The following is a 22,031-nucleotide window of genomic DNA, read 5'->3' on the forward strand; positions in this document are numbered from 1 at the left end:
GGGCATTTAGCACAGTGTGAAACAGACTGGAGATTTGGGTTCAAGTCTAAGCTCTAGCACATAGTAGTTATATGATCTTGGGCTAATCATTTTCCTTTTCTGGACCTCGTTTCTCTGTATGTAAAATGAAATGAAACTAGATGATTGTAAAGATCCCTTTCAGCTCCAAATTCTTTGTCAAGGTAGATAACGGTCTGAAATATCCTTTGAGATGGCAATACAGTTAAAGTCTAATAAAGCCCTTAATTTGATATCCTAGATTTTCCATGAGCTGGCACCAACCTGACTTTCTAGGTTTATCTTTAACTAGTCCCCTCATATTCTTAATGCTCCAACAATTTGGGCTCCCTACCTAAAATTCTCTTACTTTAGTTGTTTCCTTTTCCTAGAAGGCCCTTCTTTCCAGATCCACCTTTGAAAATCCTATCCATCTTCCAAGTCCAAATGCCATTTGCTCAATGAAATCTTTCCTGCCATCGGTCCTAGTTAGAACGGAGTTTTTCCTCCTTGGAACCGCCAGAGCATTTTATCCATCTCTTTCTTAATGCCCTCATTCCCTTCTGCCATTATAGCAATCTGTGTCTTTATTTTACTCTCTTCTACAATCAAGATTGTGAGCTCCCTGAGGGCAGACACCAGGCCTTCTTCCTCTCTGCCTCTTCTATAGGGCCTAGAGCAGGGCCTGGCCTAGAGTAGGTAGCTAATAAGTATTTAGTGAATGAATATAATTGCATACCATTAATATCTATGTTAACTTTTATGATAAGATCTTTGAGAGTAGAGATTTTTTCATTCATCTTTGTATCCCTAGCATTCAGCATAATCTGGCACACAGTAGGTACTTAATAAATGCTTATTGATTATCTTTCCCTCACAGGTTTTATTGAAGGAAGAATGTGGGACAGGCTAGGGGAGATGATTTATGGGGGTCCAGGAACAAAAATGGGAATAGAAAGACTGACTGTGACTGATTCTTAAAGCAAAAATAAAGAAATAAGTTAGAGGGAACTGAGAAAGCTCAAGCCAAGTCCCACTGGTGAGTCACTAAGTCCCAAAGACAACTTTCATAATAAAATTAGAGGATTATAGATGTTCAGAATTGGAAGGAGATCTTGGGGGCCATTTAGTCCAACTCCCCTATTTTACATATAATAAAATTGAGGTCCAAAGAAGTTTAATTTGCCCAGTATCATACAGCTACTTAGAGGTAGAGCTGGAATTCAAATTCAGGTACTCTGATTCTCAATCAGCATACTTTCCATGCTATCACACTTTCTCTCCTTTTAAGACCTCTTCTAATTTTCCCATTTGGTTCATTCCAGCCCCAATCCAACCCCTCTGCCTGTTTCCTGATGTCAACTTCCACAAAAGTGAGTGTTTTCCAGGGATGGAAAAAGAGACAGAAATCTCATCTTGTTCTGTAGGAAGCCTAAGGGTGGGAAGAGAAATTCAGGTGGGAACCAAAAGGAAACACATGGGAAGTCCATGAAAGAAATTAAAGGATTAATTGAGGGGCAGATTTGGGAGTAAGGAGTATTCTTGGAGGCTTCCATTAGTCAGAAATCCCATACTCTTATACCTCTCCTTCAGCTCTCCTTAATTCAAAGCCTATAATAGAACCATGCTCTGAAGACTATTGCAAGGTACCTCTGGGATTCTCTGGAGGATTTTGCTTTCTAAAATGCTGGCAAGATTACCCATCTTCTGCAGGGTGCTGGCTGTCCATGTTGATGGAGACCTATGGGGGAAAAAGATATAGTTCACAGGAACTAACTTAAAGAGTTCTTGTGTTGCTCTTGGATGTTCTATTAGCTACTTGTGTGACTTCAGGATATTAATTTCCCTTTCTTAGATTCTTAATTTTCTTGTCTGCCCAATGGTGATGAGGTTTTTAGCCAATGTTTTCTTTCTTTCTTTTTTAAATGTTTATTGATTGATTTTACTGATTAGGAAACCAAGGCACAGAATTATGATACTACAGCATATGGTCAAGACCTTCAATAAGGAAATGACTGATGGAATTCAAGAGACTTATAAGTTAGCTGATGGATGGAAAGCAAACTAGACCAAGTTGGATAGGATCTACAGCAATATTTCTGGTGGAATTGTATCCATGTACTAGGAAAAGTGGATATGGATACAGTGAGCATTTGTTTTTGGGTCCCTAAGTTCCCAAGATGTTCAACAGTGTTCAATTAAAACATTCAACTGTGAAGCTACTTATGGATGTTGCCTCCCAAAGCCAATATTTTCTTAAGTACTTTGGTCTCAAAATCTCTCCTTCAATTTCGAATATATCCTAGTAGAGAATCCATATATTGACACATTTGAGGGTATGTTCCTCATAGGCTTTCTTTCTTTCTTTCTTTTCTTGGAAAAATTTGAGGGTATGTTCCTCATAGGCTTTCTTCCTCTTTGTTTCCTTCCTTCCTTCCTTCCTTCCTTTTTTCCTTCCTTCCTTCCTTCCTTCCTTCCTTCCTTCCTTCCTTCCTTCCTTCCTTCCTTCCTTCCTTCCTTCCTTCTTTTTTTCTTTCGAATTAGAGTTAAATGACTTGCCCAAGATCACACAGCTAGAAAATGTTAAGTGTCTGAGCCCAGATTTTAACTCAGGTCCTCCTGATTTCAGGGTAAGTGCTCGAACCACTGTGCCACCTAGCTGCCAACCTCATAGGTTTTTGAATGGAGATGTGATATAATCAGACTTGAGTTTTAGACATATCAGTTTGGCAACTGTGCATGAGAAATGGACTGGACAGGAAAGCCTGGATAGCCAATGATTTCTAAGATTACTTATACTCTAACATCCTTCTGATATTCCGTGTTCTATATTCTAAGGTGCCTTGCATATAGGCTGTGGATATGGGACTTATCTAATTTCTTACATGCACACCTTTGTGAATGGATTGGAATGATGAGCAGACCCTTGAAGAAGGACTAAGTCTAGTGTTTTCTAAGGGTCAAATTTGGTGCTTTGGATTGCTCAAGAGTATTCTGTACTATTGGTCAACAAAGGTGGCCATTTGCTGTTACTGATATGAACATAGAATCAGATTCTAGTACATACATACCCAAAGATGTCTTCCAACTTATGCTGAATGGCTGTGACTTGAGATGCAGTGAATGATGAACAGGGCTGTAGCACTTGGAGTACATAAGGGTCAGATTGTATAATTTGTGACTCATTCAAAGCGCAGGACAAATTACCCAAAATTTGTAGATTTTTCTTGGAAAGAGAGTCACTTGAAATTCCCTGAAAGAGAATAGGGAAAGGAGACAAGCAGAAAAACATAATGTATAAAAATGCAGTCAGGAGGTTGTAGGTCATTTTTTTCAAAGCTTTTCTTTTCAGAACTTCAGATTCTATAAATTTCTAAGTAGAGACAAAAAGTCACTTACCAGGCAATGCTCAGCCTGGTCCATGAGAGTTTTCCATTTAGAAGCCTTCTCTTTTAAGATATCAAAATGAATACGTCCAATTTGCCTAAAATATTTTTCACAGTTGTCTGGGCCAAGTTCTTTTTCCAGCCTGAAAATGATAGTAAATAATGAGAATTTTAACTAAGTTGAAATCTATATCTTAAGATGGATAGTCTATGGGGCCAAATGTTCTTATGTATTAGTGTTCCATTGCCTGGAAATGCCAGGATCTAAAGACATCTAATATGGGAAGGCCCAAGACAGTAGAAAAGAGCTTAGAAGGTGTAGAGATCAGAGCTATAATTAATCTAATGACACAGAGTCACCTTTTGGTGGTTTCTGCCCAAGATTTCTGGCTGCTGGTAGTTCATAATGTGGCACATAAGACTTCTCCAGGAGAATACAGGATACATCAGGAGACAGACACCCAGGGAAAGCCAATTAGGAGCAACAACTCCATAGCCACATTTCTCTACCATGTAGAAATCTCTTCTCCCTTTGGTATTTCCTTTCATGACAAATAACTTTGAAACTGCAGTATTAAGAGAAAGCCTAAAAACATCAGGCCAAATGTCCTGATTCTTTCTGATTTCATCTATTGTTCTGCAAGTAACTATAATCAATGTATTATTCCTCATGGCTACTGCTTGTCAGTCCCCAGGTCAATAAGCTAGGAATTCTTATATCTGTGGCAAATTTCTTTCAAGTGGGACAGAATAGGAACAGTGAAAAGAACCAGTTGATAAGTGGATGGATGGAAGGGAGTAGTAGATAAGTGATAATAACAATGGGACAGAAGAAGCCTAACTGTGGCTGAAGGACCTGGGAAGGATAATCTATTTCCCAGAGGACCCTTGAAAAAGAGATCTTGGTGGTGGAATTATGGATGACAATTGTATTTCATGCTGGCCTGGGTTAGGAGAGAACTACAAGGTATTTTGGGGTAGAGCCTCATTTGTCTCATTCCAATGACTTTTTAGGCAACCCAATGGTTCAGCTGCTCTGACTTCTCCAGTAGAGTAATAGCATGGACAGAAGAATAAGATTTGTAGGAGAGACTCTCACCCCAAATAAATCAGGATATCAGCAGGATATTCCTCAAAATCTGATGGTGTGATGAGCTCTATTAGTTTCTTGGCTGTGCAGCTGAGCTATAAAGAAAATTGTAAAATCTGATGTTGCCGTTCAAATAATTCTAGTCAAATGGAAGGCTTTTCTTTTAAAAATTATATTGATATCTTGTGTGTGTATATGTCTTTCATTTCCCAATATATTCCTTCCTTCCATACCCAGAGAGCCATCCCTTATAACAAAGAATTAAAAAAAGGAAAAAAAAAAACAGGTCAGAAAAACTAACAACAGTTTAGGGTCAGAGTACATTCAGTGTTCTACATGCATACTCCTTTACCTACACAAAGAAGGGAGGGAAGTACATTTTCTTATTTCCTCTTAAGCTTGGTCATTATAGTTACAACATATTTGTTTTATTTTTGCCTTTTTATGGAAGGTTTTTTTCCCCCTGTAGCTGAAAGCAAAGTTTGAGTTATTTTCCAAATCAAACCTCTTTGCAATAGTTTTCTTTTTTGGTCATATGAAAAATGTCAAGAGGATATATATATAATATCAGCAGTGATTAATATGTGAACCACAGAATCATAGAATTGTGAGATATTAGAACTGAAAGGGACCATAGAGGGTTTTTGTTCTTCCTCCCTCACCTAATGTATAGAAAACAAAGTCCATTCCTTCCAGCTTGTCAGTCTAACCTGAACTCTGATTTTAAGCTGGACTGGTCTGTATAGAATGACTAGCAGTACTTTCAGAATGTTTGCAAAAAGCGGGGATTAGAGCAGTTGGAAACTAGTATTCATAAATTATTAAAGAAACACTATATCCATCTGAATCCATCCAAGGTTTCATCACACTGGCTATCTTCTGATTTAGGTTCCAAGGGATTAAATACTAAAACTAGGTAAGGTGTGTGTGTGTGTGTGTGTGTGTGTGTGTACTGGGGATAGGAGGAGAAAAAGGAGACATTTACTTACTTGGCTTTTGTCTATTCTGATGTGTTTACTGGCCAAGACTCTGATAAGCTCAGCAAATTGACTCTGGTTCAAGAAGCTGGCTGCTCCACAGCTGAAGCCCTGTAGCAGACTTGAGGACAATCTAGACCCCAAACAAAAATCATACCATTTGCACAGGATCCAGAATTCTTTGCCTTTATCCTTGGGGGTCATGTATCAGTAAATTGTGGATTATCTTTTGAATGAGAAGGTAATACTTGGGAAAATTCCAATGGAAGGCAGTGTGACAGTAGAGCAAAGAGCCCTGACCTTGGATTTAGGGGATCTTGGTTTCAGTTTTAGCTTTAATATTTACTAGTCAATTTGTGTGATTCTAGTCAATTATTTTCTCTCTCTGAGCCTCAGTTACCTCATCTGTAAAATGGGCAGAGTATAATAATCTTTGTCTTGTGTCTTTCAAAGGACATTCGTATGGAAAGTGTTTTGTAAGCTATGAGAAATATGAGCTATTATTATTATTATTATTATCATTATTTTTCTCTTCTCTTTGATCTTAGTTTCAAAGGCTTTTTATAGTGACTCTAGGGAAGAGCCCTCTGATCTTATTATCAGTGATCATAAAGGATTCCTTCTTCCTCTTCACAAACTTTAACTCACAGCCTTCTTGGAATCCCCAAACTTCTGATCTTCAGGACCAAGGATAGCCACAAGTGAGAGATGTGTTTGAGCATAAGCAAAGCTGGGACACACTGCTTTGTAGCTGGGTCTGGAGTCCCAGGTGAATATTCATCCACTCAACATGTATTTGTTAAGTATCTATTTTGTGCAGATCTTTGAGTTAGTCATCGAGAGATACAAAATTAAACAATAATTTCATATCTTCAAGAAAGGAAAGAATTTTATTAAACATCTATCACATGCTAAGTGCTTTATAAATATTATCTTGTTTGATTTTCACAGCAATCCTGGGAAATAGTGGCTATTATTATCTTCATTTTACATTTGAGGAAACTGAGGCAGACAAGTGATCAAGTAATTTATCCAATTTATCCAGTAATAATCAAGTAATTTATCCAATATTAAGTTATTGAGGCTGGATTTGAATTCTGGGGCTTGTAGTCTCGTAGGGAAATAAGATATATAAATGTAATGCAAAATATTTTTTAAATGAAGAAGAGAAGGACAAAATGCTATGAAATACATATGAAAGAGATTATTTCTGGCTGATGATAATTAGGGAAGACATAATGGAGGAGATGGTCTTTGAGTTGGATCTTCTGAGCAGTTCAAACTTTCCTTTACCAATGCAAGGATGGGATTCAGTGAAGTCACCATAGGTAAATATATAGGTAAATAAAGATTCAGATATAAGCCCTTTATATAGGACCTGAGAATTAGTCAACTTACTGTGAATATTTTAGAGGAGATTTGAGCACAGTTTGGAATAACACTTGGGCCTATGGAAAAGACAGAGGACAAATTGTGTGTTAGTGTAAACTGGGTCCTGTATAGAGAAAAGATGTCATGGTGTTGGGATCAAAAGATCTAAATTTTAGGGCAAATGGCCAAGCATGAAAACATGCAGTGAGGATTCAAATAATATGACTGCTAACTAGAACTTATATATGTACATACATATGTAAACATACATGTAATATATATATATATATGTATATATACATTTTTGTATATGCACCTATATATATATGTATGTATAGTTATTTGAGAAGAAAGTTAACACTAAGCACTAACAACAAGGGAAAATAGGAAGGGGTTGTAATACAAAATGGCATATGTAATGATCCTGGAAGGAAGCTCTGGATTGTTAGTCACGATATACTTGCTCACTGGAAAAGTTTGAGCATTTGAGTCTTTCAAATTCCGCTTTGAGCATCTAATGAGAAAACATATGTAAAATCCTTTGTAAACCTTAAAATGTTTTTTTTTTTTAAATAAAATCAGTTATTCTTTTTCTTATTGCTTTAGGAAATTTTTCTGGTCTCCTTCTTCATTACAACCAATCTTCATAAAAATGGAGAAGTGACCAAACTGTATTATAGTTGATGTTTCTATAGCACATCACAGTTACAACATCATTTTAAATATGTAATCTCACAACAATAATTATAATGATAATAATTTGTACTTATATAATGCTTAAAGATTTACAATGGTATGCTCATTATGTCCATTTTATAAAAGAGGAATTGAAGTAGGGTGAAATGCCCAGGGTCCTGTAATTGGTTAATAGCAGAAATGGAATTCTAACTCATGATCTTTTGTACTTAAAATCAATGCATGCTTCTTTCTTATCCTCAAGCTATATTACCTCTTATAGGATAATCACATTGATGGAAAATACCTGGGCAGGTGTCCACAGCATTTTGTTGATTTCATTAATGTCCATTTGGGAAGAAAGCAGTTGGGACAAGGGGATTTGGGAGGCCAGAGCAGCTGGAACTCTGGGAAAAACCTTTCCTTCATTCCTTTGTAAGATCTGAAATATAAAGCCCCACAATCTCTCAGGAAAATCCAGTTATTTCCATGGAAGAACAGTTGGCTTCTGTAGCCTATGCATACCCTTATCAGTAATCCACTGGGGCCACAAAACAATGAATAAATTTAAAAATATTTATTAAGTGCCTACCATGTGCGGAGTGCTATGTTTGGCAATGGGGATGCCAAAAGAGAAACTATTCCTGTCTTCAAGGAGCTTATTATGTCCTATAACACAGGCAACATTGCAATCACATTAAGAGGCTGAGATTCTGCTTAGTGTGAGTTTCTGGCTGCATAGCTTACCTTCTCCCGCTTTCTGTCCCCTACAAAAGGAAGGAGAAATGCTGAGATTCTAGTCAGTCAGTATCCTCTACTAGTGTTTTGCGAAGCATTGCGATAGAATTTTGGGAGAGGGAAACCAAGATTTGTCTTCTGATACCTGCACATTAATTCTGGTGCTATATGGAGGCACACAGAACAAATCTAACCTCTCTTCCTTATGACGTCCCTTCAGACATTAAAAGATAGAAACCATTCCTTCCTCTAAATCTTCTCTTTTCTAGTCTAAACCTTCTGGGTTCCTTTAATAGATCCTTGTGTGGATCAATGTCCCCTCCATAATACAGAACCCAGAGCTCCAGAGTGTTTCTGGCCAAGTCAGGGTACAGCAGAAGCCATCACCTCCCTCAGGATGGACATCAGGCATTTATTAATAAAGCCAAAGATCACACCTATTGTTTGGGATGCCAAGAAGCCTTTTATGTTCAGGTCTCCATGCTTGGGGATAGAATTGGTGGTATCGGGGAAAGAATAGATATAAACATCAACTGTTCTCAGGCAGAATCTGGGATGGATGTGTTGAATTGTGATTAAAGGAGCCCATACTCACCCTGTGTACAAATGCATATTGTAAGGTCTCTGGGGCCCTCTGGAGAATGTTGATGAAATTCTCATCTGCCACAAGCTGAAGGATGGCATCATCATTTAGCTGGTTTATTTCACTTGAGGGAAGCCCAGATATTAACGTTCCCAGGTCTAGTACATCTCTAGCTTGTGTGAGCTGTAGATAGAAAGTCAGAAGAATATAGATGCCACATTTATGTATCAATACCCTTAAGGACAGGAGTTGTTAACCTGAGGTTCATGAATTAAAAAAAAGAATTGATAGCTATTTCTATATAAGCAGTTTCTGGCATATATGGACCTCTATACACATGCCACATTGGGAATCCCAGGAAAGTTCATTCAAGGGACAAACCAGGTGTCTAACCCAACACTAGACTGAGTTAAATAAAACTCAGATTACTATTTTTGCCTTATATACAACTGCTGTAGTTTATTCCTCAATCAAATCTTCCTTAAACGTGCCCATCTCCCAAATTTCTATAAACTCTCCATAATTCACCCAGATAGCCAGGTTCACAAATTCAGTTATCTTTGATTCTTCTGTTTGGAATTATCAGGTGATATCTGACATTCAAGTACAAGCAAAGAGTAGGATAGAAATTGAGGTGGCAATGTGGCTTGTCTGGCTCTTCCCCTTGGAGTCTCCAATCCTTAGACAGAAAAGGAGTCACTTTACTTAGAAGGCTGGGATCTGTGTTATGAAGGCTCAACTCCATGGAGGCAGCAAGTCTGAGTGGCCAAGGTCAATGGTGAACCAGTAGTTCAATGATGAACAGCCCATAACTGGGGAGTCAAAAGTCCTGGGTTAATCACTAACTCAGTATGTGACCTTGGAAAAGCCTCAATTTCTTCCTCTATAAAATGGGAGGAAGGGTTTCAACTATATGGTCTCTTAAGGTGTCTTCCAACTCTATTATCCTGTGGATTTAAGTCATCCAGGTATGTGGACTGTGTGTTTTCAAAGCATTTCTTAAGATGGTATCATTTAACAACTTTTTTTTTACCTGAAGTCCATTTTGAAGGAGTTTCTTCATAATGACAGAAGCTTGGGCAGTGGTCCAGTCCCTAATGGTGGATAGAATTGGGAGTGTCCTGTTTAGCATCTGTCCATCTGCCTTACTCAGTATCACGGATGGTGTTAACTCAACAGCCAAGGTCCCTAATGTCTGAAAGGTTTCCTTTGAAAGGAGTTCTGTGAAAATTTCAATATCCTAAGGAAATCAGAGGCAGAAGGAAATTAATGTTTTTAGAAGGTTTCATCTCTCTGTTTCATGAAGTTCTTTCCTCAGTACTATTTTAGATCCAGGTCTGAGCAACAGAAATTTTTTTTCTTGAAAGGCTAGCATATATGGAGAATTCCATGCTGGGACCCTCATTTCCCTCATATCCTGGGGATATTAATACACACACACACACACACACACACACAGTCTTTTGCCTTTGTCTCCATAGTTCACCCATCAGAAATGTATTAATTCTGAGAACTGATGCTTACATCCAGCCCTCCCTTCCCCCATCAAGGTGAAGACTGAGCATGGCTAGCCTAAGTCCCTGAAGGACAGAGACTGTTTCATTTGTGTCTTTGTATTGCAATGCCTAGCATAGTGATGGAACATAGTAGGCACTTATTGCTTAATTTATTGATTAGCTAAATTTCAGTCCTATCCCATTTCCAATAGTAGTAGGGAGCTGTCTGCAAATTAAAACTTTGCTAGAAGATCAAGGGGAGCTAGGGTTAGTCCCAAACATTAGGGCTCAAAAAGATATTGGAATATTCACAGAGCAGGGGAATGTGCCCCTCTGGACACCCTCCCCAAGGCTGATAGATGCTTTGTCATTGGTACAGTTAGCTGGGGCCCTGAGCAGACTGAATTTTAGACACTTACTGAAGTAATATTAGGGTAGAATGTATCCAGATCACTGAGGGGAGCATTGGTTGAAAACTTGCCCAAATTCTTGGCCAGCCAGTCAGCTGATCTAGTTGTGTTCCCTGGGCATGCTGAACCTCCTGTAGAGAATTTCAGAATCAAAGACTGTTATCCTCACATGTGGCTAAGGAGAATACATTCAAAGTTCATTTGAAATAGCTTCTCTTTTGTGAAACCTTCTCTGAAAACTGTCTATATACTCTTTCTACTTCCTGATATATTTTCACATTGCTTAAAAGAATGTCAATCAATGGCTTTATTGTTTCATTTGTCATCCATGTTTTCTTCCCAGACCACAAAGTCCTTTCCTGTATGTGTTCATACCACTCACCACTCCTCTATATGTGTTGTCTCCTATTAAGTTTCCTGAAGGCAGAGAATTGTTCTTCTATTTGTATTCCTTTTGTTTGGCATAAAACTTGGGCATTTGGAGTTTAACAAATTATTTTTCATTTATTCTATCTCAGATTTTTCTTTGTTTTCACCTGACTTTTCCTATGTGTATATATATGCAAGTTTGTGCACAGCATACCCATCTGTGTGTGTGAGGGGTGTGGGGGGGTCTCCCTCAGATTGTGAGCAATCTAAGGACAAGGCTCATGCCCTTCTTCTGCTCCCCTGAGGTCAGAACTTAGGCCATCTCCTCCTACTGTTTCCTATAACATTCAGCTAAAAGTGCATTTCATAGTACACAGGAGGCTTATTATAACCATCTGTTTGACAGAACTCCTATGATGTGAGTGATACAGCTCTGTACCAGTGATGGAAAGTTGCAAAAACCCAAGTTTATATTTGGCTGACTTTATTTCCTATCTCCCACTTCTGAGATGGCACTTCTCCTGTGTAAGCTATGTCTCCTTCCTGTTCTGCCCTACTTAAGATGCCCAGTGGAGTATGGGATAGAGCCTGAGAGGGTGGAGGTGGGATATGTAGTTTGTGATGGTCTGATCAAATGACCACAAGCAAGAAAAAATAGACTCAAGATATGAAAATATCTCAGTATGCTAGAATCTCTCATTCAAAACATTTGCAACGGATGGTTCCCATATTTGGAAAGTATTTCTCCCACCTGTAGAATACCTTATTTCTGTTAGCACTCTAGTCTCAAGCTCTGTCTTCTACATGACGCCTTTCTTTATCCTCTCACAAGTTAGTGTCATCTATTCTGAAACAATCTGGAATTTATTTTGTACTTATTCTAAATACACACATACATACTGTCTTACCTGATAGCAGGTAATTTCTTTAAGGGCAGGAACTATTTCATTTTTATCTTTGCATTACCAATGGTTGGCATGTAATATACTAGGCATTTAATAAATGCTTATTGATTGGTTGGCTGAGTGAATTGAATCTAGTAAGATGGAATTTAATGGGATAAATGAAGAATCCTATACTTATTTTTAAATCAAGTATAACCATAAAAGTACAGGATAGGTCAGACATGACTAGAAAAGAGTCTATGTAATATAAATCTGAAGGTTTTAAGGGATTTCTAGGATAATATATGGGAACGGTGAATCAAGTTAGAAAAAAAATTAACAACCTAAAGCTAAATGTGATCTTAGCCTGCATAGTGTCCAGCATCAGGGAAGCAATAGTTTCTCTGTATTTTATCTCTGCGTGAAGTATCGTATTCAGTTCTGAATCACGTGTGGAATACTGTATTCAGTTCTGGGTATCACATTTCAGGAAAGACAAGATGGTGTGGAACAAGTACAAAGGACAGCAACCAATGTATTTGAGGGTATTCCAGGTCTTCATCACTTTACCCCTGTAACTGTTGATTTTTTTTCCTATTTAAATACCTCCCTACTCCAGCCCAATCCATTCGGCTCTCAGAAATGATCTTCCTAAGTGTGATCATTCACCCTCCTATTTAACAAATGCCAGTGGCTCCTTCAAACATCTCAGAGCAGATATAAAATTCTATTTCAATTTAAAAACCCTTCATAATCTGGTTCCCTTTATCTTTTCAGTATTCTTATAACTTATTCCCCTTCATGTCTTCTCCATTTCAGTGTTCCTTATGTGAAACATTCTAGCTCTTGACTTTTGGCATTTTCACCAGCTGCCTTCATGTCTCAAATGCTCTCCATCCTCATTCCCATCTCCTGCCCTCCATGTCCTGCTTCAAGTTGCAGCAAAAATCCTACCTTCTACAGGAAATCTTTATGGATCCCTCTTAATTCTAGTGTCTTCACTCTATTGACTATATCCAATTTATTTTATGCTGTTTATATTTTGTTTGTACATAGATATTTGCATGTTGTCTTCCATATTAGACTTTGAGAGCTCTCAGGTTCCTCCTTGTGAACAGGAACTGTCTTTTGCCTTTCTTTATATACCCAGACGATTAGCACAGTGCCTGGGACATAGCACTTATTAAAGATTTGCTGACTGACCAGAGTTCTAGTCCTAGCTTTGCTACTAATTGTGCAAACTCAGGCAAATTTCTTTGCCTGATTCCCCATTGACATATACTGTGCTAGCAAACCTCTAAAACCTTCAGAGAGGCAAATTGATTCATCTTAAGTGTTAGTGTTTTAAGTGTCTTAAGTGTTAAGACACTTAAGTGTTAAGTTCTCATGTTTCATCCGTCAAATAGGGATAACAAATGATTAATACCTAATGGTATTGTTCATTTAACATTCATCCATTAAGTACCTACTACATATAAAATACTATATTATATGTTTCAAATGATATATTTTCCAAACCCTTCCCAAATCTAAATAGTATAGTGTTATATAAGCATCAGGTGTGATAGGTATTATTATTATTTCTCCACTGAATTTCTTCTTTGGTATCTCATTGTGGTATCAAAGAGATCCAGAATCCTCAAAGACAATGCTTGTGAAATGTAAATTTCAGACAGTACTACATTCCTGAGGTCTTAATTAGAGACTCTGCTTTAGAGGGAACATCTTGGCTAAGCAAGGTCAGTGATGCTTATCCTCAGGAGGATGGTTGCCAGGATATTGATTATTTTTATTTTTTTGGTCATTTGCAATTCAAGAATTAATGTCTATATAGGATTAAAATAACTTCATCGGTGATTGACAGAAAGAATATCTATACTGATGAATTAATGAACTTTTAAAAGTATTGAAGTATAATTACTTTTAACAATATACATCTCTCAATTATGGAATAAAAGTTTTTTAAAATTTAGAGAACTAATAGGAGAAATTAAAAATGTGAAAAAAGGAACAAGTATCTACAGGATGGCCTAAAACAGTTAGTGAGGTTTTATTCTTTAACAGCTTTAAGAGATTAAAGCTGCTCTTTATATAATCTTTATCCTCTCTGCTCCTCAAGTTGTCTCAGAGAAGCTTTTTAGTAAGCTTACAGAAGATGAGCTGATACCCCGATATTTTTATTCTTTTTGTTACAAAAAAGTTATCACTTTGCTTACAGGATATTAAGAATATTAATATTAAGAATAATAGTAGAATTGCAACTTATCTGAAGATGTTTCTCTCTGAATTCTAGAGATGAGAGGAATGAGATGATAATTATAATAATTATACTACTACTTACTCAAGAGGAATTGGGTAGTAAGAAGGTCCTGGCCTTCATACCTTTACCCCATTTCCTCCTCCCCAATGCCACCAACCTCAGAAAACAGTCCAGAACTCCCAGGAATGGGACAAATGACACACCTGTTGAACCGGTTTGTTGTAATAAGTATTTCCTCATATATTCATTGTAGATGTCACTTCTTGCTGTGGTTGAGAGAGTTTCATAAACTGCATTGAATCCCTTCACTCTGAAAAAAAAAATGAACACAAAAGGGTGGTGTCCTTGCCCAGAACTTTACATAATGGAAACTTTTACGTGTTGGAAGCTAAATGGGTTCTCCAAATCTCAGTGTCAGGTTCTCCCTCTGTTTTTTCATGGCCATGGTGAAACTCATCACTGACTATCCTGCTAGCTCAAGAAAACATCATCATATCACCAAACTTTGTCAAAGAGGCATCATGGCACAGTGGAAAGAGAGCAGGACTTAAAAGATAAGAACAATCACTTCCCTTCTCAGATCCAGAAAACTTTCTAAAACTCTGATCTGCATTGGTAGAGGGAATTTCCTTATCCCCTAAAATTCATATGTTTGGTTTCCCATACTGGGTAAAATTATAAAATCATAGAAAAATAGAGAATTGTTGGGAAAAACCTAGAAACTACGATATTAGGTTGGGATAGAACTAGAAGGATCACCTAGTAATCTTGATGCTTTTATTTTATAGACAAATCTGAGGTTTGCTATTTCACATTTCATTTGCTGCAGCAGCTGACCAGGTTGTCTTTTACTCCCAATCTCTTTCTGATATACTGTGTTGCTTCTCAAGCAGTTAAAGAGGACTTGCTATAAGCCTTTGTATCCTGAGATTCTGGGAAGCTGCTTGACTTTGGGCCTAACTCTCAATTCCCAATGAATTCTAGGAGCTATAATATACTCAGAGCAGGCAACTTTCTCAAGGAAAGGTGAGGAGGAAATGTCCATTTGGATAGACCAGTAGGCAGCATCTAGGGACAGAAGGTCAGTGTTTCAAAGGGAAGTGTAGGGGAATGCCTATTTGAGAAGGGCAGGAGCAGCATCCAGGGACAAGAAAGGCATGGAAGATTGGACTAAAAAGATGATTCTCTAAGTCTATTGTGTGCAGTATGATACATTTGAATAAAGAAAATCCTGCCAGTTCCTCTCTAGTCCCCTTCCCCCAATTTTTTCTTTTTGAAATTAAAGAAAGCTCTTATCAGTCCTTGGGCATTTTGAACAATTGTATACAAATATTGGATTTATTAGCCATGTGCCTATGGGCAATCAATCAATCAACAAGCATTTATGAAGTACCTACTGTGTGCCAATGGTAGGCATTGGGTATGCAAAAACAGAAAATTAGATAGCCTCTGCTCTTAGTTCAAATCAAATGACTTCTCTAAGCCTTGGCTTTTTTATCTATAAAATGAGACTCCTGGTACTTCTGCTATTCTTCCTTTCTGAAATTGCAGAGAGGAAAGTGATTTATAAATTCTGAAGCACAATAGAACCATAGGACTAATGTGTGATTGTCATGAGGAGATGCCTTTAGACATCCTGGAAAACGCCTGCATGCCCCTGAGCCCCTCTGGGAACCCGAGACTCTGCTGGGTAGCAGAGGAGTGTCTTGGCACTCACACAGCTTGGTAGGAGTCACAGGAGACATTCGTGCTGAGTCTGGCAAGGGCAGTTGTTGTCACATACGGGAGGAGCAGGGGGAGCTGATGCTGGAACCACTCTGCCCACAGGGAGGCAGGGAAGAGGTGGGAGTTAGGGGCCAGCCTGTCTAGAACAGCCCTCAGGATGGCAGCCCCGACTGTAGCATTGGGCAGGGCACTCAGGTGAGCCTGTAGAACAAGATGGAGGTTGGAGTGAGAGGGAGACACTCAGGGGATGCACAATAGTGGATCTGGGTGGTGCCATCCTGATCCATCACATAACGGTCACAGTCAGGGGAGTTTCTGTAGTGTCTCTAATCTCCTTTTGGTCAGAAGCATAGTCTCTGTGGTCAACAAGGCTGCTTCCACGCAACAGATCGAATGTAGTTCCTCAATACAATACAATACTTGGAACTCTGCTGCCCTAAACTCTGAACTATGTAGGCTAGGTTCTTTCTTTCCGACTTTCCTTCCTTCCTTCCTTCTTCCCTTCCTCCCTCCCTCCCTCTCTTCCTTCCTCCCTTCCTCCCTCCCTCCCTCCCTTCCTCCTTTCCTTCCTTCCTCCCTCTCTCCCTTCCTTCTTTCCTTCCTTCCTTTTATCATTTTTCTCTTCTCTTTCTAAAAGTATGTCTATAATCTACTGATTTTTAAAAATAAACATTTGACTCAGTAGAACAAAGTGCACTCTTCAAGGCCTTCCTGAAACAAGACTGTGTCCGTCTTCAGCCACTGTCTGCTTACTAATTACAAGTTCCACAAGGGCAGGGATAGGGACTAGACCTGTGATTTCATTAACATGTGGAGTTCCTTGAAGAGAAAACTTTCTATTGATGCAGGCCATCATTTTATCTGTAACCTAGAGCTTTAGTCACTTACTAACACTGAAAGGGTACAACTTGCTCAGAGTTCTAAAGCTTGTATGTGCCAGAGGCAGGATTTGAACACAGATCTTCCTGACTTCAAACCTGACTATTGATGTTGTTCTGCTTCTCAAGAACACAGACTATTTTTTTTACTTCATAATAGCTAGCATTTATGCAGCATTTTAAGACTTGCTAAGTGCTTTACAATAATCTCATTTTAATCCTTATAATAAACCTGGAAGTTAGGCACTATTATTATCCTCATTTTACAGATGAGGAAACTGAGACAGAAGTTAAATGTCTTGTCCAAGGTCATACAGCTGGTAAGTGTCTGAAACTGGATTTGAACTCTTCTTTATTCCAGGTCCAGTACTCTACTATACTATTTTTAAACTTTGCATCTCCTGCAGCATCTACTATATACTACATAATTACTGTTGTTCAGTCATTTTCAGTTGTGTCTGATGACTTCTCATGACCTATTTGGGATTTTCTTGGCAAAGATACTAGCATGGTTTGCTATTTTCTTTTCCAGCTCATTTTTGCAGATGAGGAAACTGAGGGGAAATAGGTTAAGTGACTTGCCCAGGATCACATAGCTAGTAAGTGTTTGAGGCCAGATTTGAATTCATGAAAATGAATCTTCCTGATTCCAAACTTATTATCTATCCACTGAACCACTAGCTGCCTGGTGCTATATAATAGGATCTTAATTTAATAATTTCAAAAAAATTTTCATATTAGGAAAGGGCCCATTAATTACACTATTCTCTACTTTTCCCCCAATATGCTCTAGGTAGGAGCTTGGCAGGACCTTTGTTTTGACTGTTATGAGTATATATTCTAAAATCAACTGATTCTTGAGTAAATTTGTGTTTCTTCCTCTGGATCCCTTTGACACTGGCACAAAGGAGCTCTTAAATTCCTAGGAGAGTGAACACCTCTGCAAGAGAGTCCTGCTGGCCTGCCTCAGTGGGAGGTCAGGACTGGGAGATGGACCTAAATAAGTCCAGTTGTGAAGGGCAAATGGCCCTTATAAGAAATGATTTCAGATGATTCAGATTTAGATTTTTGTTTTGGAGTGAGAAACTTTCCTCTATCCCAAGATCATCTTTCCTCTCAAGGAAGAATACTGGGAGATAGCAATCTCCCTCAAACTTTAGATGGAGGCAGTGGGATTATGTGGAATGAATCTCATTCTTGGTATTTTAAAATCAGTTTTCAGATCTTGATTCTGCCATTCACTAAATGTATAACACTGGTCAATGAGGGTTGAGACTATGAGCTTCCATTTCTGCATCTGTAAAATGGGGATAAGTATAGTGGATAGAGTGCCAGGCCTGGAGTCAGGAAGAATCATTTTACTGAATTCAAATCTGCTCTCAGCCATATGTTAGCTAGGTGACCCTGGGTAAGTTACTTAACTTTGCCTCAGTTTCCTCATCTGTAAAATGAGCTGGAGAAAGAAATTGCAAGCTACTCCAGTTATCGCTGCCAAGAAAACCCTAAATGGGATCTTGAAGAGTTAAGACATGATGAAAATAACTGAATGACAACAAAATGGTGATAATGACATCGTATTACCTAAACCTTAGATTGTTATGAGGATCAAGTGAGATAATCTTTATAAAGAACTTTGTAAACAAAGTAATATTCAACTCTGAGAGACAATAGTAAAGTGGATAGAGTAAATGATTCAGAATCAAGAAACCTAATACCATTTGTTTATGAGTAAATCATTTGAGCTCTCTGACCTCAGTTTTCTTGGCTGTAAAATGGGAATATAAGTTGTTCTACATACTTTATAGGGCTATTTTGAGGAAAACACTTTGCAAACCTTTAAGCACTATATAAATGTGAATTGTTGTCATGAGAGACAGCCCTTACCCTGTCACTGCTCTAAGCCTATATGACTCTAAGTTAAGGCTTAGTCCTTTTTGTGTCATGGACTCCTTTTTAGGTCTGATAAAACTTGATAGAATTAATAATAAGAAGAAGAATAAGAATTCTTCTCAGAATAATGTTTTTAAATAATTGAAGGAAATGCTAAATCTCAGTTAGAGGTTGGCAAAAATAAATGTTTTTCTTCCACCCAACTTCATGCATCCTAGGTTAAGAGGAGTCAGTCTCTATCAGTGGAGGGAATCTCCACACTGGGAACTCACTACACCAATGAATTCATAGTTGTCAACAACAAGATTATTATCATTGAAAATTCTTCTCTTCCAAGAGATGTCAGTAGATAGGGGATGCTAGGAAAACTCCCTATGACAGGTAGATTAAGAGGAGCAAGATAGTCTTGGCTAGAGGAAAGGAAATACTAAAAGAAAATCTTAAACCAGTGAGAAGGCTGTTAACATAAAGTGTCTAAAGCTGGAATTTGAATTTATTCAATATATTTAGAAAAAACCTTTGGAGTCTGGATTTGAGTCTCAGTTTTACTACTTCCTAGTGGTGTGACCTTGGGTCTCAGTTTTCTTGTCTATATAATAGGGGAAATGGTTGCACTACATCTCTCCCAGGATTGTGCCATATAAACTTAGACCACTGTGGGAGTCTGAGAAGATTGGGCTTACCTACCAATCATAGAAGAATATAGATTTATATCTAGAAAGGACTTGAGAGGAAATCTAGTCCAAATACCTTATTTTACAGATGAAGAAACTAAAGTCCAAGAAAAGTGACTTGCCCAATGTCTCATGGGTAGTCAGTTTCAGTGGATTTGAACCCATATTATCTAGTTTAATCTCTTTGTTTTTAAGGTGAGCAAACTGAAGCCCAGAAAGGGAGTAGGATTTTCCCAAGCTGAAGGTAAAAAGAGCTACTAACTCCAAATCCACTATCTTATATTATGCCACAGCAATGGAAATTATTTATTTGTAAATAGTAAGATACTATAGAAAGCATGAACTTCTACTATGTTATTTGCACAGTCTGACATGTAAACTATTGATGGTCATGTAAGTCCACTCTCTGATAAAATGAGTTCTGATGCTCTGAAGAAAACTGCCCTCATTATGAAGAGGGGGCTAGGGATCAGAGAGGCCTAAATGCTGAGATTATAGCTAGTATTGATACTCCTCCAGCTGGATTGGGGTATTAAAGAACAGAATATGCAGCCAGTTTTCACCGGAAATTAAGAACAATCAGCATCATGTTGATTGCCAGAGTTTTAAAAGGTGAAGATGTTCCCTCTGCCCATGGATGAGCTTGGAAGCAAAGACCAAGAATCTTGTTGACACTCACCTCCTGGGCATACTTATTAAAGTGGATCATAAAGGTAGAGACATCTATGCACAGATCTCTGCTTAGCACCTGCAAGATGTCCTGGGAGCTTTCCAAGCTGTGCAGATTTGAGGTCACAATCAGATGTGCCATCTGCTTGGGGGTCTTGATGTCAACACCTTGAACCTAAGAGAAAAATTCAAGCAAGAAAGCAGAAAACTAGAGATATGCAGCTTGGAGGAAGAAACAACCCCTTATCCCATCTAAACCCTCCCATCCTTTCAGGCTCACCTTTTCAAGCAGGTTTCCCTGCCTGGTATTGATTGTTCTGTTATGATCTCCTACTAACACTTAGCTGAAAAGATACATTGTAGCACTTTGTTCCACCCTTGCTACTTTGTCTTAATTCTCTAACTATTCTGTATAGGTGAGTCTTAATCTTCAAATATTTAAAAGATGTCACATGAAATTCATGCTGCTTATCCCCAGAGAGGAGAAATTTTCTTCCTTTTATCTTTTTTTCTTTCTTTTATCTTCCTTTTATCTCTTGCCTCCCATTTTGGTTAAGCACAGTACATCGTAGAAAGCAGGAAAGACTTGGTAATGACTTAATGACTTTTACCCCCTCTAATAGGATAGTACATCTAGTTTTAAAGTTGTAGTCACAACATCATTAACAATTCATGGTTTGGGAATTAGGGGATCTGGGGTCCAGTCCAGATCTGTCCCTAACCTTCAATCTGACCATAGACACATCTCTCCCTCACTGGGTCTCAGTTTCCCCATTAGGGTTCTATGGTTCTAGAACTTGGCTGGGCTTCCCGATTGCCAATCTAGAACTTTGTATTGCTCCAGGAGGAGAGTGGGGAATCCTGCTGCTTGAGAGAGGAGGGTACTGCCCCATCTGATGGATTGGTAAAAACTGTCCTGTCAATTTTAGAACATGGCTAACATATATTGGTCTCCTCTTTAGGTTGCTCTACAGGTTCTATCTTGCTGCATGCCTGGCATACCATAGGGATTAACCAGAGGCAGGGAGAGTCCTTGGGAGAGGCTGCCTCAGTGCCCTATCTCTGCCCCATCACCTTGATCAAATTGCAAGCAAATCACAAAACTCACCTGCCTTTTCTGGCTCAGATATTTTGGGTATTACCACTCAATTTTAAAGTTTTCAGGAGAGCATCTACACTTTGGAAAACAGAAAAGGCTCCAAATTGGAGCTTGATTATCTAGAATTTAAAAATCGATAGAGACAATGCTATTAATGCAGATTAACCTTAAGAGTATGCTGTTCATGCATCTTCTCCTCCTTCTCCCTATCAGAGATTTGGTTGTTAAATATTTTCTAGCACATCTTTGCCAGCGAAGTTCTAGAGAAGAACAGGTTGGTATGATTTACTCATGCTAAAACAGCCAGAATTGTACTCACTTTAATAGATATGACAAGACTCCTTATTGTTAGCACTTTGTTTTGCATCTTTCTGTATAATATACTTATATAATATTGCATATTAGAGATTGTTATGTTCTCAATAGACAGGAAACTCCTTTGACAGGTCTTGAAACACAGAGCTTATAGTATTTGTTGACCTGAACTGGCTAATTTGTGATAAGGGTTTTCTTTTTATTTTTTCCCTAATAGAGAGGAGAGAAAATAGATTTTTGCTGAAAATCATAAAATTGAATTTTATGGTATTTTCTGAATTTCTTAGACTTTAAATTGGTTCTGTTGGGTACATGAATGTCCAGGTTTAACTAGTTAGATATGAATTCTTATTACTTCTCCCTTTCTTTATGGTCAGCATAGTTTCATAGATTTAAAATTAGAAAGGATCATAGAGATCAACTAATTGAGCTTCCTCATTTTACAGATGAAGAAATTGAGTCCCAAAGAAATTATCATGAGTAAGATCACAGAACTAGGACTTGAATCCTTTGACTCTTAACTCAAGCACTCTTTTCAGTAATCC

General features: G+C 38.2%; 1 protein-coding gene across 1 annotated transcript in view; it reads right to left on the reverse strand.

Annotated features, from left to right (window-relative positions):
* The window catches only part of LOC111719377 (mesothelin-like), a 44,605-nt gene that overhangs the window by 18,311 nt on the left and 4,263 nt on the right, over window positions 1-22,031 (reverse strand). The window contains exons 2-14 of the mRNA XM_023497764.2: window positions 20,083-20,247; window positions 15,954-16,162; window positions 14,440-14,546; window positions 10,733-10,854; window positions 9,851-10,057; window positions 8,830-9,000; window positions 7,804-7,938; window positions 6,849-6,898; window positions 5,463-5,583; window positions 4,483-4,568; window positions 3,397-3,526; window positions 3,069-3,250; window positions 1,648-1,738 (exon numbers count right to left, since the gene is read on the reverse strand). Of these exons, the coding sequence (XP_023353532.2) occupies window positions 1,648-1,738; window positions 3,069-3,250; window positions 3,397-3,526; window positions 4,483-4,568; window positions 5,463-5,583; window positions 6,849-6,898; window positions 7,804-7,938; window positions 8,830-9,000; window positions 9,851-10,057; window positions 10,733-10,854; window positions 14,440-14,546; window positions 15,954-16,162; window positions 20,083-20,247 (1,776 nt within the window). The remainder of the gene's footprint in view (window positions 1-1,647; window positions 1,739-3,068; window positions 3,251-3,396; window positions 3,527-4,482; window positions 4,569-5,462; window positions 5,584-6,848; window positions 6,899-7,803; window positions 7,939-8,829; window positions 9,001-9,850; window positions 10,058-10,732; window positions 10,855-14,439; window positions 14,547-15,953; window positions 16,163-20,082; window positions 20,248-22,031) is intronic.

Source organism: Sarcophilus harrisii, chromosome 1, assembly GCF_902635505.1.
Source record: "Sarcophilus harrisii chromosome 1, mSarHar1.11, whole genome shotgun sequence".
Lineage (NCBI taxonomy): Eukaryota > Metazoa > Chordata > Mammalia > Dasyuromorphia > Dasyuridae > Sarcophilus > Sarcophilus harrisii.